The sequence below is a fragment of the Zalophus californianus genome, chromosome 9 (genome assembly GCF_009762305.2).
Source record: "Zalophus californianus isolate mZalCal1 chromosome 9, mZalCal1.pri.v2, whole genome shotgun sequence".
Lineage (NCBI taxonomy): Eukaryota > Metazoa > Chordata > Mammalia > Carnivora > Otariidae > Zalophus > Zalophus californianus.
Window position 1 is genome coordinate 57,403,972 of NC_045603.1, and position 15,914 is coordinate 57,419,885.

The 15,914-nt window shown below is 58.8% G+C and overlaps 1 protein-coding gene across 1 annotated transcript in view; it reads right to left on the minus strand.

Annotated features, from left to right (window-relative positions):
* The window catches only part of LRP1 (LDL receptor related protein 1), an 80,716-nt gene that overhangs the window by 24,770 nt on the left and 40,032 nt on the right, over positions 1-15,914 (minus strand). The window contains exons 21-42 of the mRNA XM_035729121.1: positions 14,341-14,523; positions 13,710-13,910; positions 12,311-12,556; positions 11,902-12,099; positions 10,463-10,667; positions 10,122-10,286; positions 9,222-9,466; positions 8,869-9,000; positions 8,321-8,548; positions 7,903-8,077; positions 7,724-7,818; positions 7,392-7,541; positions 7,136-7,276; positions 6,656-6,790; positions 4,662-4,793; positions 4,279-4,413; positions 3,943-4,072; positions 3,675-3,801; positions 3,112-3,263; positions 2,887-3,011; positions 2,174-2,551; positions 674-863 (exon numbers count right to left, since the gene is read on the minus strand). Coding sequence (XP_035585014.1) covers positions 674-863; positions 2,174-2,551; positions 2,887-3,011; positions 3,112-3,263; positions 3,675-3,801; positions 3,943-4,072; positions 4,279-4,413; positions 4,662-4,793; positions 6,656-6,790; positions 7,136-7,276; positions 7,392-7,541; positions 7,724-7,818; positions 7,903-8,077; positions 8,321-8,548; positions 8,869-9,000; positions 9,222-9,466; positions 10,122-10,286; positions 10,463-10,667; positions 11,902-12,099; positions 12,311-12,556; positions 13,710-13,910; positions 14,341-14,523 — 3,868 coding nt within the window. The remainder of the gene's footprint in view (positions 1-673; positions 864-2,173; positions 2,552-2,886; positions 3,012-3,111; positions 3,264-3,674; positions 3,802-3,942; positions 4,073-4,278; positions 4,414-4,661; positions 4,794-6,655; positions 6,791-7,135; positions 7,277-7,391; positions 7,542-7,723; positions 7,819-7,902; positions 8,078-8,320; positions 8,549-8,868; positions 9,001-9,221; positions 9,467-10,121; positions 10,287-10,462; positions 10,668-11,901; positions 12,100-12,310; positions 12,557-13,709; positions 13,911-14,340; positions 14,524-15,914) is intronic.

Sequence of the window (15,914 nt, forward strand, 5' to 3'; positions counted from 1 at the left end):
GGGCCATCTGCATGCCTGCTCCTGCCCATGGGGACTCCTTGACTGGGCATGGGGAGGCCCCTCACAGTCCTTCCCTGCCTAGAGCACACTTCCTCCTCCAGCAGTTGCTCAAAGCATTGCCCTGTGTCCGGGCTGCCCTTCCCTGGCCTTCCCATGTCTAGGCCCAGGGCCACAGCATGGCCTCTGGGATGCCTCTTGGTCATCACACAACGTCCTATACCGGGCTCTGCGCTTCCCAGCACTATGGTTTCTCTCCCCAGCTAGGTGGTTTAAATGGGCCCAGATGAAGGCTTCCATACAGCAAGTGTTCAGTGAACAATCTTTGCCTGAAGCTTGGCATGCCAGAAACACAGAGGACCTACTACGTACCTTGACCATGGCTCTATGATGAATGAATCAATTCATCATTGAGCCAGAATTGTCCTTCAGAGTCCCCCTGATCCTCCCCTTGGTTCAGGCACCGGAAATATTATTGTCATATTACAGATGAGGAAACTGAAGCTCAGACAGTTCATATAGCTGGTCCAAGGTCACAAAGCAAGGAGGTAGCGGATCTCGGGGGACAGTCAGCCTCTCCTACCGCTACACCCCCACCCGGGGCTGCCTGGGGCAGCTCCTGCCACCCTGTGGCCTAGCCCTCCCCGCTCCCTACTCCCTGCACCCAGCAGCTCACTTCTGGCACTCATCCAGCACAAAGGCCCGTGGGTGGTCGTCTCCTGACATGGTAATGACCGTCTCACGCTCGAAGGCCCCTGGGCGGGTCTGGTCGACTGTGTGGCGGGTGATGGTGGATGTTGTGTAGCTTGTCCAGTAGAGGGTGTCCCAGCCACGGTGATAGGCCAGGCCTTCCACAGAGCCCACATCTGCAAGGGGAGAGGAGCCATCGTGGGTCGGGATGGGGCCAGGGAGCAGAGCCGAAGGGGGATGACGGCCTGGAGCACCCACTCCTCTGGCATATGTGGGGCTGTATGGGGATGTGTGGGAGCTGGGGGGCACGTGGAAGCGCAGCCCTGGGCACCCCCAACCCCTCCGTCCTTCCCTATTTTCTATGCAAATGATCCATGGTGCATCTCCCTGACCCCTCTTCCTGCGTCTCCCCACAGCCGGGGAGAAATGGCTTTATGGATTTTGGTAAATCACACCCGACTTGGGCTGTCCTGGGAGCTTCCAACTGAACAAGACCTGAACCGGATTGTTCGTAAACATCCTAAACTCTCGTTAAAGAATTAAGTGCACGATGACTAGTGCAACCATAGCCCAAGAGAAAAAGCCTCGGGTTTTCGTGGCTTCTAGCTGTATGACGCTGCGCTTGCCAGAAGGCTGCAGCATTAGAAGTACTGTAGCTTAAACAATGGTCTGAAGGGAGGGGACAGTTCTTGCCAGTCTCTCCTGATCAAGCTACGGTTGAAGAGTATCTAGTTTAGCTTTGGACACATTTTTAGACAGGCGCGTTCTGCGTGGAGCGGGACATGTCCAGAGGAGGTTCAACGGACATATGTATACCACCGCTGGATACCAGCATCTAGTTCTGTGACTGGCAGGTCTTTGTGGACAGGATGAATGAAGGAATGAGCAAATGAGTGAGTCAAAGGACCAGGGGTTATCCAGCCAGAAGAGAAAACCGTAGCGGAACAAAACAGCGCTTTGCAAAGATCCGAAGAGCTGTTCTAGGCTGCTATCTCTAGCTCTCAGTACTCTCTGTGGAGCATGCACACGTCCTGTGCTGAGCTAAGCTGTCACACCTGCCCTTCAGGTGACCCTCTCTCTCTATGCACACGAGACATCTGAGGCTTGGACAGCGGAGGAAACTGGCCCAAGTGCCTGAAATCCTGTGTCTGGGGTTGAACCCAGACTCTCTCTGCAGCCTGTGCCGTGAGTCCTGGCCACAGAGAGCAGAGCTTTGGCTTATTCTATGCCACCTGGGGGCAAACTAGGGCCAGAGGATGAAGGAAGAGGGGAGGCGACTCCGACTCCAAATGAGGAGAAACTTTCCAAGTAACTATAATGGGTGCAGTGTGGTTAGCTGGCGAATTGTCAGGGATGCAGTCACAGCTGGGATTCAGATCTGGGGCACGGTGGGCGGGCTGAGGGCTTTTCTCCCCTCAGGCGGTGCCGGTCCTCCCCAGAGCCCTCTACCCTCCCCTTCCCGGGGAGGATCAGGGTCTGGGCTCACTTTCCACAATGGTGGTCCTCTCCGAGCCATCGTCATTGATCTGCTGGATGTTCCCGAAGTGGATGTCGCTGAAGAAGATGCGGTTGGGGGTGCCCGGGGAGGTGCCTGCTCGGTAGTCGAAGGCCAGAGCGATGACATTCTTCATGTGCTCAGGATCCTCGAAGGGCTGCACGGGCGCGTTGAGGTTGCGCTCGTCAGACAGGTGGATGCTCTTGAGAATGGTGCGCTCTGAGTAAAGCAGGTAGCCGGCGTACTCGCGGCACGATGCCCCGTCTTCAGCCAGCATCCCGTGGGCACAGGCACAGGCCCGCCGCCCACCGCCCCGGTACAGGCACAGCTGCTGGCACCCACCATTAGCCACCGCGCACACGTTGGTGCCTGGTGGGAGGATGCGGGGAAGGAGATGGTCACAGAGGGTAGGGCCCACCTTGGGCAAAGGCTCACTGGTGCCTCCAACCTCTCGGCTGGTGGAGACTCTGGCTGCGGCACCATGGGCCTCAGCACAGGCAGCCCTCCTGGCCTCTGTGCTCGGCACCCGGACCAGTCCTAGAGCTCCTCAGCCTCTCTTCCCCACTCTCGGCTCTCTGGGGCTGCTGCAAAGTGCCCCTGTGGGTCCTGTATCTCTCCCAGCCCCTCTCACTCCGGGGGATCACTCCCAGGCCAGGGGCCCCCCCCGTGTGCCTCTCCTGCCTGGCCCAGGGCCCCAGCCTCACCTTTCTGGCGGTCCCGGTTGAAGACTTTGATGTCTTTGAGCTGGACACCGATGCCCGTTCTCAGCGGCACAGACTCTGTAGCATTGTCCTTACTCCCACGTTTGATGGAGCCATTGGCATGAGTCCTGGGGGGGAGGGAAGGGCTAGGCCGTGAGCAGGGCCTTGACGGAGGCCAGGAGGGCGGGAATGGATGGCGGAGGAGAAGACCAGGGTAGAAGCCCTCACCTGTCACTCCAGTAGATGAAATCCTCAAACACAGACACGGAGAACATGTCCATGTTATTGCTGGACAGAACCACCTCACGGTTCTCGCCCGTCTCCAGGTCAATCCGCTCAATCTTGTCTGTCCGAGCGTCACACCAGTATAGCTTCCCATCCTATAGCCAGAGGCACCCACCTCACCTCCAATGCCCAGTGCTCCCCGTCAGCCCCAGTGTCCTGGGCCACAGGGCGTGTCCCACTCACTCCTGCCTCCCGTGTCTTCTCTTTCTTCCTCCATATCCTCCCTGCCCTCTGACCTGCCGATCTGACAACCTCTAGGCATGGCTTCAGTCCTTGCTTCTGCGTGACGGCCCCCCTACCCTCTCTGGGGTGGGAGGAGTCCCACTCTGGGTCGGGAGCTGGGCCAGAAGACCCCGTGACTACCTGGGTCCATATCTCCCTACCGAATAGGGCCTCATCACAGGGAGAGTCAACGGGGAGCAGAGCACAGGGTAAGGGGAGCCTCCCCGCCCAGAGCATGGGGTCCGGATGTCCCATGGGCTCCAGGGCCAAGCCTGCACCCAAACCTGGTAGTCCACCGAGATGCCATTGGGCCAGCTGATGCTGACATTAACCAGCACGACTCGCTCAGTACCATCTAGCCGAGACCGCTCAATACGTGGATACTGGCCCCACTCAGTCCAGAACAGATACCTGCGGGGCGGAGGAGGTAGGAGTTGGGGGTCAGTCCCCAGACCATGGAGGAGAGAGGGTCTCATCAGTGCAGGCTGTGGAGAGTGACCGGGCCAGACCCGAGCCAGGGTTGGGAACTGGGCAGCCTGTCCAGCTTCTCACCCCTTCTCTGGGTGGACAGTGATGGCCCGGGGCTTATCCAGACCCTGGGAGATGACCACGTAGCGGAAAGAGCCATTGAGCCGGGCGACCTCGATGACATCAAAGCCCTGGTCAGTCCAGTAGATGTTGCCTGAGGAGGAAGCGGGTGGAGATCAGGGGGACTGGGTGGGAACGAACGCATGTACCCGGTCCCTTTCCAGCCTCTAGATCCCTGCTGCTTCCCCATCTATTCTGGCTTACTCCTCCTCGGACTGCTTCTGAGATCCCACATGCCCCCACCAGGCCTCTGCCTCACCTGGAGGCCCCCAGTCCACCCAGGACCCTCTCATGGCTCACCTGCGATCCAGTCCACGGCGATGCCCTCCACGCGGCCAATGCCATTGGTCACCACATCCTCGCGCCATGTCTGGTCTCGCTTAGCCCGGCTAATGGTGCTTAGGCCCATGTCCACCCAGTAGATGGTGTCATTTTCTGTAGGTAGAGGGGCCAACATGAGGATGTCCCGCAAGGTGGGGGAAAAGTGGGGGGGGGTCAGAATCAAATGGTGTCAAGATGGAGGTGAGTACTGGGGGGGAGGAGGCTTGGGAGGGAAGACGGAGCCTGAGGGGGAGGGTAGCTGTGTTGTCTCCCCCTCCTGCTATGGTCAGGCAGCCTCTCACTGGGCTCCCACACCACCGCCAAGGTAATGTCCCACTCCCTCCTGCCACCAAATCACTCACCAGCATGGAAATCAATGCCGACAGCCAGGGACGTCCCCGACACTGGGACCAGGGCATCTGACTTGTCATTGGGATCCAAGGGGATTCCCCGGATTCCCTCATGCACAGAGTACAGGAGAAAGGAACCCACACCTGAAACACAAGGACACTCAGGCACGGGCCTCACTGACACCCGTTTAAGCTTGGGGTCTGTCACTCTCAAACCTATTGTTCTCTGCTTCTTTTTGGTATCTTCTCCCAGCCATCACTCCTCCCCGCTCAACGCACAGATACACTCACCTTAGCCTGAGGCCTGCAGCTTGGGCTGGGAGGTCATCTGGCTAATGGGGTGTGGGGGATGGGAAAGGAGAGAAGCTCTGGGGAAGCACCTGCAAGACTGCTAGCGCCCACTAGAGGGCAGAAGAGACCTGGATTTCTCTCTCCTGAAGGGGGCCCTTTAGTCCTGCTTCACTCAAGGCAACACTGCACCCTCAAAAGCTGTTAGGGAGAACCTGGGGAGGTTCAGACAAGACAATGGAACTAGATGACTCCTCAATGAAGACTTCCATCTTGGGTTGCTCTTCTTCCTCCCCAGTCTGGCCTGTGCCATCCATACCGTCTCTCAAACACCTAAAACTCAACATCCCTGATTCCTCACTCCTGAGCCAGTCTCATTCTGTTTTCCCATTTCTTCTTTTTTTTTTTAAGATTTTAAAAAATTACTCATTTGAGAGAGAGAGAGACAGAGAGCGAGAGCGAGTAGGACTCAGGGGGAGGGGCAGAGGGAGAGGGAGAAGCAGACTCCCCACTGAACAGGGAGCCTGATTCGGGACTCGATCCCGAATCCCCAGGACTATGACCTGAGCCAAAGGCAGACGCTTAACTGACTGAGCCACCCAGGCACCCCTCTGTTTTCCCATTCCTTATGTGGCACCACTATCAACATGAGCCAGAATCCTCCACTGCCTTTATCCCTTGCTACAGTGTGCCCTGGATGAATCCCCCAGTAGGCTCTGGTTTCTCAGCCTCCGTGAAAAAAAGGATTCGTGGTCAAGGGAGTTTGGAGCAACCCCAAACATTAGAGTTTTCTCTTGAGAAAATATCTCAGTGCAGATCTGCATATTCAAGACTCTGAGAAGTTCTGCAGCAAAAAACACTTAAACTTTGTTCAACCCAGTGCTTCTTTCTGTAACATCTACCCACATCAAAGAGGGAGGTTCCCAGAGCGCACTTTGGGAAGTGCTGTCCTGGGGCAAATTCATAAATCAGTCAGCAAGTTCTTGTGAAATGTCTGAGTCTCACCCCTTCTCTTCAGCCCAGCTGCTAAGCCCCATCTCCTCACACCGGGATCACGCTAATAGCCTCCTAACTGGTCTAACTGCCTCGGTTTCTCCCTCCCCCACCCAGCCGGCTCTCTGCCGCCAGGTTAATCTGCCCCAAACACCACTTTCCAGGCACTCCTTGCTGAGAAGCCACAGGAGGCCCGCCCTACCCCACAGCCCATCACCTACGATCTGCCCCCCACACTCTGCCCGCCCCTCGGGCTTGGTGCTTGGGGCAGGGGGCTGCACACATCCTCCTCTTGCTCTGGACCCCGTGCCTCACTTGTCCTCTCTCCTTTGATCCACGAGCTCAAATCCTGCTTGTCCTACAGAACCCAGCTCACAGCACACCTCTTCCATGAAGCCCGCCCTGGCGCTGCCTGCCGACATCTCTGTCTCCAAAACCCTCCTGCAGGCACTGGAGAGCCTCCTCACAGTCCAGTTTCCCCTCCGGGTTAGCCCCCTCTCAGGTTAAGACTGTGGCACAGGGACAGGGACTTCTGCCCCCTGGCTTCCCTGGCAGCACCCGACATGGTGGGGGCTTACTAAGCACCTAACCCAGGAGGCACTTAATAATATGTGATAAATTCAGCCCTGTCCCCAGGGTGAGAGGCAGCAGGTGGGGCGGGAGGGTGGGGGGAGGGGTCAGGGCCGGCGGGGGGGGGGGGGCGGCTGGGCGGTTTGGGCACCGACCCTCGCAGGCTTGCTGGCCGCTCCGGAGGCTGTAGCCGGCGGTGCACATGCAGGAGCGGGTCGACTCGGATGTGGGCAGGCAGAGCTGGGAGCAGTCACCGTTGTTGACGCTGCAGGGGTTGGTGCCCTCGTGGTCTGGGGGTGGGTGGGAGGCACAGAGAAAGAAAGGGTTGAGGTGGCCCTCCTTGGGACCTCAGTGTCAGGCTTGCGCTGCCCGGGGACAGGATGGTCACTGCCTTCACCCTGGACCTTGTGGGGGTTACCACCCAAACCCCACCCAGGTCTTTTGTCCCGGCAGGCCCCTGGCTCTTGTGACCAGGGTGGCTGTCAGCACGTATGGTTACCTTTGTGAGAATGAGAAAGAGGAGCCCCTTTGGGTGCTGAGCAGAGTCTAACCCGTGCTCATTCCCATTCACCTCCTTGCCCAGGGATTCCTCTCTGTACCCCAGCCCCTGCCTGTGGCCCTGGCCCCAGTCTCACCCAACTGGATGCTCTCGTCGTAGACCTTCATGTGCATCACCAGGGTGGTGCTGTTCCGCAGGACCACGGACTCCGAGCCGTCAGCCTTGTTGCACGTGCCCATCTTCTCTGACACCTGATCTGCCCACCACAGCTTGTCCCCTGGGTAGGCAGGAGGGTATGAGACCCCGGGGAGGGTCCCACCCCCAGCCCAGCCCAGCCCAGCCCAGCCCAGCCCAGCCCATCCCCGTCCCTGCTCCCACCCAGCAGCCCTCACCCATGATGGCCAGGGCAGTGGCCTTGCCCAGCTGGCTCCGCATGGTGTCGATGACCTCCAGCCCACTTCCGTCCAGGTTGCAGCGGCTGATGGTGTGGTTGCCAGAGCTGATCCAATAGAGTTTGCTTTCAGGGAAGTCGATAGCCAGGCCTGAAAGAGGTGGGTGTCACTGCCAGAAAGCCTGGCCCCTGGGCTGGGGGCTGAGGGATGTGTGGTCTTGGGGGAGGATGGTGAGGACACGCACTAAGCTAGGAGTTCGGGAGACAGAGGGACAATAGAGGGACCCCGAGGAATTAGGGAAGAGCTGTAGCGCAGGCAAGGCAAGCTCGTACCCACAGGGCCCTTCTGGCCACTGAAGAGCAGGGTACGGTTGCTGCCGTCCATGTTGGCCATGCTGATGTTGTCCCCGTCGGTCCAGTAGAGCTTCCTGGGAAGGTGCAGGAAGGTGAAGTCAGACCCCTCTGCTCCTGCCCCACACCCCACACTCCCCAACCCTGGGCCCTGGACTCACCCACGCAGTGGGTGGACCACCAGGCCATGGGGCTGCTCCAGGCCCTGCACCACCGCATTCTTGAAGGAGCCGTCCAGCCGGGCCACATTGATCTGCTTCTTGTTAGTGTCGTAGCTTGTCCAGAACAGGTTTCGGGACACCCAGTCCACAGCCAGCCCGTGGGCATTTGGCAAGTCTGGGGGGGCACAGCAGGGAGTTGGAGGTTGGGTGTTTGTGGGGCATAGGTCAGGAGGCTGGAGGAAGTGGGGGATTGGCCTGGTTTGGGGGGGCAATGGGGATCGGGACCCCAGGGTTGGAGCACTGAGAAGGAGGAAGATTTGGAAAAGGAGTATCAGGAACAAGGGGACCAGGGATGGGAGGAAGGCCTGGGTGCGGGGGCGCCCACACCCACTGCGGGGGTCCAGGGCGAGGGCAGAACCTGCAGAGACGACAGTCTCCACGCCCGTGCCGTTGATGAAGGCCCGTTTGATGGCCTGTGTCCTCACGTCGGACCAGTAGACGCGCTGCTCGCGGGCATCATAGTCCAGCACCGTGACATTGTCAATATCAGGCACCGTGAAGGAGATGATGTAGTTGTAGTAGGGGGCATCTAGGTCCACCCCCCGGATCTCCATCTGACGTGCGTACAGCAGGAACTTCTTAAACTCTGTGGGGCACGGGGCAGGTCACTGAGGGCAGCCCCCTACCTTCATGCTTCCCACCCACCCAAATGAGGGTCCCTCCTTCTTCTGGTCCCTTCCATTTGCAGCTGGCCATTGGCTTTCAGGAAGTGCCCCCGTTGGGCGTCACCTCCCTGCCTGAGTTCCTGCATCTTCTTACAGTGGCTGTCTCTGGAGCCTCTCCCAGCAGCCCCCCACTCCCCCGACTGGGACTGTCTACCTTCGCTTACAGCCGTGAGCCTGGGTACCCGACCCCTTCCCTGTCGGCTTCAGTTCACCAGTGGCTCTTGAGGGAGGGGCCTCCTACCATAGCAGGTGGTGTTGTCCCTGTGGAGCTTCATGAGGTGGGGGCAGGCGCAGGAGACGGTCCGGTTGTAGTTGATGAGACACAGGTGGGAGCAGGGGCCCCGGCCCCCATTGGCCTCACAAGGATTGGGAGCTGGGGTTGGGGGAGAGGAGAAGTGAGGGCGTCCTGTGACTTGCTGGCCCCTACCTTTCTCACCTGGGCCACCCCCTCCTCACCGCTCTCCTCCTCCCCGTTGCAGCAACGCCCGCGGCTGGCCCATCCCCCCCATCTTGGCACAGCCCCTCATGCTCTCACGGCCCCCTCTCTTCCCGAGGGCTTCTGCAGAGGCTGCTGGCCCCTCTATGGCCCCTTACCCATGGGCTGCCGGGAGGGGTGGTACACCTGCAGATCAAAGGGCTGGGTATTGGTCCTCTGTACCACGGTGACATTGTGGCCGGTCCACTTGTTGGCCTTGGCCAGCGTGTTTGTCCGCCAGTCCGTCCAGTACACCTCCCCCCCATACAGCGTCACTGCAAACGGGTGCGATAAGAACTCGTGTCCCCGAAGCACCTCCATGTGGCCGGAGCCGTCGTAACGGGCTGAGTAAATGGCGTCTGACCTGAGAGCGTGGTCGGGGCAGAGTGAGGATGCTGGCTGGGGCCAGGCCCTGGCCCTGGCCCCCCGGCCCCCCCCCACCAACAACACCCGAGCACACTGGAGCAGTCCTTCCTCCCAGGCCAACAATGTGGAGAGACCCAGAGTGGTTCGCCGTCTAGGATCCCAGCTCTCAGATCCCCATTCCCAGGCCCTGAATCTCCTGGCTCACTTCTCCATAGGGCCACAGTGGGCACACACGGGGCTTTGAGGAGGTTGGGAAAAGGCACCCCCTCTGAGCAGACCAATTAGAAGAAGTTTCCCCTTCCCCTGGGCAGATAAAGCCCCTGAGCAGAGTGCACAGATTTGTGAGTGAGGACGAGAGGCTGCATTCCAGCCTCGCCCACACCTGGGCCAGTCCCCCACCATCCCCGTGCAGGGTGACTGTCCTGCTTCCACCCTCTTCTTCCCATCCCTCTTCCCCCAGCCCAGCCTCACTCGCCCCTCACCTCAGTCCTCCCACCGGGCCCAGCCCTTGGCCGCCCCAGTTCTGGCTCCAGCTGCCCAGGTCTTTTTACTACCAAGTCCTGAGACTCCCGACCCCACCCTGTCCCTGGAGGGGAAGCGGGGCGGGGGGGGGGGGGATGGAGGCCTCTGGGGACGTGGTGGGGGGCGCTGACCTGGCATCGATCCAGAGGATACGCTTCTCCAGGTAGTCCACGGTGAGCCCGTTGGGCCAGCCCCCAGAGCCTGTCTCCCGGTGGATGGTGCGGCGCCCAGCCCCACTCATGGAGGCGGCCTCGATGCGGGGCAGGCTGGCATCCCAGTCTGTCCAAAACAGGATCCTGGGGGATGGGGAGGGGGTCAGGGGGGCCAAGTTCGAGGGCCTGGAGCGGGGCTATTATAGGGGTAAAGGGCAGAGGGGGTGAATAGCATTTGAAGAGACAGGTGTCCCTGACCTGGCTGAATGAGGTTTCAGAGGGGACCGTGGGGCCAGATTAGGGCTGGGCAGGGTCCTCACCCATCCCGTGGATCCAGCGCGATTGCCCTCGGGTGCTCAATGTCACCAGCCAGGAGGGTGGTCCGAAGGGTTCCATCTAGCTTGGCCACCTCAATCTGGTCCAGGTTACTCTCTACCCAGTAGATGTTACCTGCAATCCAGTCTACAGCCAGACCCTCGGGGGTGGCCAGGCCATACTGAATCACCACCTCGAAGCTAGTCAGGGCTAGTAAAGAGAAGATCATGGGTGTGAGATCACAGTAGACTAGGAAGCCTGGATGACTCACCCTCCACCCTGACACTGCTAATATCTCTGATGCACCCTGGCTTTACCTGGGGTTCACAGACTCCCCCCCGACTCTCCTCACCCAGGCCCCCTACCCCACCAGGAGGTCAAATAGGAGAGGAGAGGCCTAGTTTCCAGAACCCTGAAGAAGGGGAGGTCACAGCTTTCCTCTGCTTGCAGCTCTGTGAAGGGCTAACTGATGGAAAGAGGTCAGAGCAGAGGGTGGAGGCTTTGGGGGATAGACATAGAGTCAATCTGAGGAGGACAGAACTTTCTAGAAGTCACTTCATAAACTGTCTTGAAGATTTATCCATGGAAGTATATATATATATATATTTTTTAAATATATTTTTCCATGGAAATATATGTATATTTATAGATATAATTATTTTTTAAAACTGTTGCATAGTGTGAACATTATCACAGTTTACTTAGCCATCCCCTCGTTGATGAACATTTGGGATGGTTCCAAGTTTTCTCTATTAGAAACAATACAAACTCCTCTAGTAAAATGTTTTTCTTTCAAGTCTTTGCTCAGATGTTGCCTTCTCAGGGGGCCTTCCTTGACCACCCAATTTAAAATGTCAACCCCCATTCTCCCTACCCCCCACTCCACCTCCTTTCTTTATATCCACAGCACTATCCCCTCTGCTATATTCCATGCTGTACCCGTTTGTTTTGTTTATATCTGATGTTTCCCCTGGTGCGTAAGCTCCATGAGGGCAGACGTTTTGGCCTGTTTTGGTCACTGCTGTCTCCCCAGGGCTCCGTGTGTATGGCAGGTGCTCAACATGTGTGTTATAATGACAGATGTCTGTGATGGGTCGGGCTGCCTTTGGACAGAAGGCAGGATTCAGGTACCCTATCCCTAAATGGCTTTTGCTTTTAAGCCTGCCGTTCTAGGATTTGGGGAGCTCCAGGCCATTCCAAAGAAAGGCTGATCATTTTGTTAATTATCAGGCTGGCGGCTCTGCTGACGATAATTACGGGGCGTCAGGAACTGAGACCCACAGCAAAATCTAACCCAATTAACGAGAATGTGGGGGATGGGGGAGCTAAGGGCCTCGGCTTCCGGGCAGCCTGGATCTGGGTCTGCAGCTCTGAGCACCCAAGTGCCCCTTCTCTGCGCGCGCCGCCCGCATCAGTCCTAGGCCCGCAGGAGGGGGGCGGTCACCTCCGTTGTCCAGCAGCTTCCCGCGGTAGATCTTGTCCTCCACCACATCGGTCCAGTAGAGGGCGCTCTGGCTGAGGTGGAAGTCCAGGGCGATGGTGTTGCGCAGGCCAGGCACCAGAACGCTGTAGTCTCCTTTGTGAAGGTCGATGCGCCGGATCTCATGGCGGTTGGAGAAGATGATGAATGGCTTGAAGGGGTCTGAGAGGGGTGGGAGATAGGGGTCAGCATGGGGCTTGCTGCCTCAGAGCCACCCTGTCCAGGAGCAGGTGGGGTCTCTGTTGGCCCGCGGCCTGGTCATGGGTGGAAACCGCAGCCTTTGGCATCTGGCAGCCCAAACCCAGCCAACGGCAGCTCGGGGGCCTGCCTCAGCCTGCCCAGCCTTCCCCGCCACCTTTCACCCGTATGTCACCTAGGCTGCGGCAGCTCTCGCCGTCTGGCTCCAGCACCCAGCCCTCGTAGCAGGAGCACTTCACGCTGAACTTGTTCTGGTCGCACTTCTGGCTACACTTGAGGTGCTTGGCACAGTAGCTCTGGATCTGGCAGGTGTGGTTGTCGGGCCCCAGCTCCATGCCCAGTGGGCATGAGCACACAATGCCTTCGCCAGGTGCCACTGAGCAGTTGTGGCTGCAGCCTCCGTTATTTAGAGAGCACTGGTCTGCAGGGTGGCCAGCAGGGGACAGGACCAGGGTCAGGAGCCGGGACGAGGCAGGACCACGGCCTGACTGGGCCCCAAGTCCTGGGCGGCCCAGACAGAGCCCCAGCTCCCTGCCCGTGGCATCCTTCTTTTCCATTTCTGGCCAAGCCTCTGTCCCACCACTTCCCAGGCTCCCTCAGGGCCAGGGTTGGGAACCCGGCACCCCCCACTGGGACCAGGAGGAGCAACCCCACATCATGGCAGCATCTGGTCTCCGTTTCCCTGCCCCTCCTTGAGCCCATGGCTTTTCGCCTCTCTCGGAGGGCTGCCCTTTCCTCGATCTCCCCTGATTTGGGTGTGATTGGGGTGGGGTGTGGTAGGGAATGTCCTGCCGGGTTCTCTGACACACCCTGAGAGCTGTCAGCCGTTCTCCGGGCCAGCCCCAGCCTGCTTCCTCTCCCACTCCTCTCCCCGAGCGACAGATGCTCTGCCTCTGCAGAGGAGACAGGCGGTCTGCTCTCCTCCTCATCCCCACGTCACACCACGCAGCCCTCCCTGACCCCTATTTGTTCTGCTCCTTGAACGCACAGCCTCCTCGCCAACCCCGCCCCCCCCCCCCCGCCCCCGTCGCTGTACAAGATCTAACCATCCGTCCTCGGGAACCCAGTTAAATCCCTGCCTCCTCTGGGAAGCCTGCCCTGACCGTATCAACCCGCAACCCTGGTGCCTTCATTTTTAAAAGCAGCTCCACGCTGTTCTGCCAGCTGGGTGTGGGCGAGGGGCCGTGCCTGCAGGAAGGGGTTGCACTGTGCTCTCTCCACAACACTTTAGCAGCCCTGTGACCTTGGTCCAGTTATTTAACCCCTCTGCCTCAGTTTTCTCATCTGGAAGATGGAGATGATAATTCCATCGGCCTCACAGGGCCGTCTGAGGGATTAATATGCTATAATAGTGTGGCGGGCTCGGCATAGCCTCTTGCCCAGGTGAGTCTGAACTCAACAAGGGTTGTTGATAACTGCTCTGGGGGTGTCCTGCCCAGCAGCCTGCTTTCCCGCTTTGAGACCTCTCCCCACAGAGCCTGTCCTGCTCCACCGGCGCTGGCCCCAGCCCAGACGCCTCACCCAGCCACCCTCCCTACTCCTGTCCTGGGGCCTCTCCTAGGCCTGGGCCTCACCGCAGAGCTCGCCCTCATCCGAGCCATCTCCACAGTCGTCGTTGCCATCACACAGCTTGTCGAGGGGCAGGCAGACTGAGGTGTTGTTGGCGCAGGGGTGTGAGGGTGGCCTGCAGGCCAGGGACTCGCAGTTCTCCTCATCTGAGTTATCCTCACAGTCACTGTCGCCATCACATACCCATGCTTTGCTGATGCATCGAGCTGAGGGATGGGTATGGTATGAGGGGCCAGGCTGGGACAGGAGGACTCTCCATGCCCTTCTTCCCAGACCCAGTGGGCTTCTCTAATAGGGCCATGATTGTAATGCCTTGGGGTCCACTAGGAACCTTGAGGCCTTCTCTGTCAGATTCATATAGGCAACAGAGAAAGCAAGAATCTGCAGAGGGTGCTGAAGCTCAACTCTGGTGGTGACAGTTTTGGTTCCCAGGGCCCTTAGTGCAGACCCTGGCCCCTTCACTACTTCCCCCAGGCATCATGCACAAAATTCTGTTTGCGCCCTTTGCCTCGCAGTGTTCCTTCCCCCCACCCCTCCCAGCATAGCACTGTCTCCCTTGCCACTCCCCGGCTCTCAGTATGGTCTCCTCCTGTCCATATTGCCCCAGTCCAGGCTCCCACCCATCCTTCTTTTTACCAGAGTCCTTGCAGCCAAACTTGACGTTGGGGTCACAGACGTGGGTCACTCCCTCACAGCTCTTTTCATCACTGGAGTCCATGCAGTCAGTGTCTCCATCACAGCGCCACCGTAGGGGGATGCACAGACTATCCAGCCGGCACTGGAACTCATCATTGTGGCAGCCGCCAGGAGGCCTCGTGGCTGCAGGGGACAGAGGGAGGGCATGGGGGGGAGGGGCTCCAGGTCAGCCATTCCCATGTCTGCCTTCCCAACCCCCCTCCTATTCTGCCTAGTCCAGAGCTATGAGCTGAGGCAGGGATGGAGAGTTCTCTGAGCCCTGCTGACCCTTCTCAGAAGCTAACTTGGAGTCAGGAAGGTCACCCCTCCCAGAACCCCAGCAAGCAGCTGGCTAGTCAATAATCTCTATTTCACACACCGGTGATCTATTGGCTAAGCAATTTGCTAGGCCAGAGCTCATAGCACACCCCCCCCCCCCTTCGCCCAGCCTCCGTTTGACCCAGGAACTCCACAAACACTTATTGAGTGCCTCTGGTGTGCCGGGCACTGTTCCAGGTGCCAGTGTGAGCAAGACAAAATCTTCACGCTGACGGAGCTCAAGGTCTAGCAGGGAGTGATCAAAGCCATGGAGACGAAGCTGGGTCAAGGTGAGAGAGAGGGGTGGGGATGCCACCGGGTAAGATGACCAAGGAAGGCCTCCAAGCAGGAGATGTTTGAACAGAGGCCTGAATGACGTGAGCCATGAGAATCCCAGGAGGTGCAGCTCAAGCAGAGGGAACGGCAGGTGCAAAGTCTCAGAGACAGGACCATGCAGGGCATATACGTAAAATGCCCAAAGTGTATTTGAGGCTGCGCGGCTGGAGTAGAGTGAAGGAGGAAATGAGCACAGGAACACAGGTCAGCGAGGCGGTGGGAGCCCTGCAGGCTGGAGGGCAGGGCTGGGGAGTGATGTGACTCATGTGCTGCACCGAGATCTGACTCAGGAGGCCGGGAAGCAGCAGGAGCGGCACCCGGAGGCACCCACTGGTGACGGTGCAGGAGCGTCACCTCCCTCTCATGCTGCTGTCTGCTCCCCACCACCCCCCACCACCCCGCCGCCAATCGGTCAATGCCTGCATCTCAGCAGTGGCCTCCGAGCTGAGCTTCCTTCCTTGGGGGCCCCTGAACCTCTTTCTAATTGGATCCCCTTCTAGGATTGTCCTCTGAAAGCACCTCCTCCATCTTATCACCTTCCAGCTTCAAAGTCTTTCAGAGGCTCCAGTGCCTGACTTTCACCTGCTGATGTCATCTGCCCCCGTTGGGCACAGCCTCATTCCCCGCTGGCCCCTCCAGCCTGATGGGCCCCAAAAGGCAGAGGCACAAGTGCTCGGTTTCACCCTCTACATCTTGCTGCTGGGTTCTCCACCCCTACCCACCTCCCATCTGAGGACCCGCCCTCCTGTCCCTTTGGCCACAGTCGTATCCCTCATCAGGGCCCTGTTCAGACCCCACCTCTTCCTAAATGGCCCCAGACCACTTCAGCTCACCACCACCGTTAACAGTCGCTACCAGTTATGACATGCCTGCTCCCACAG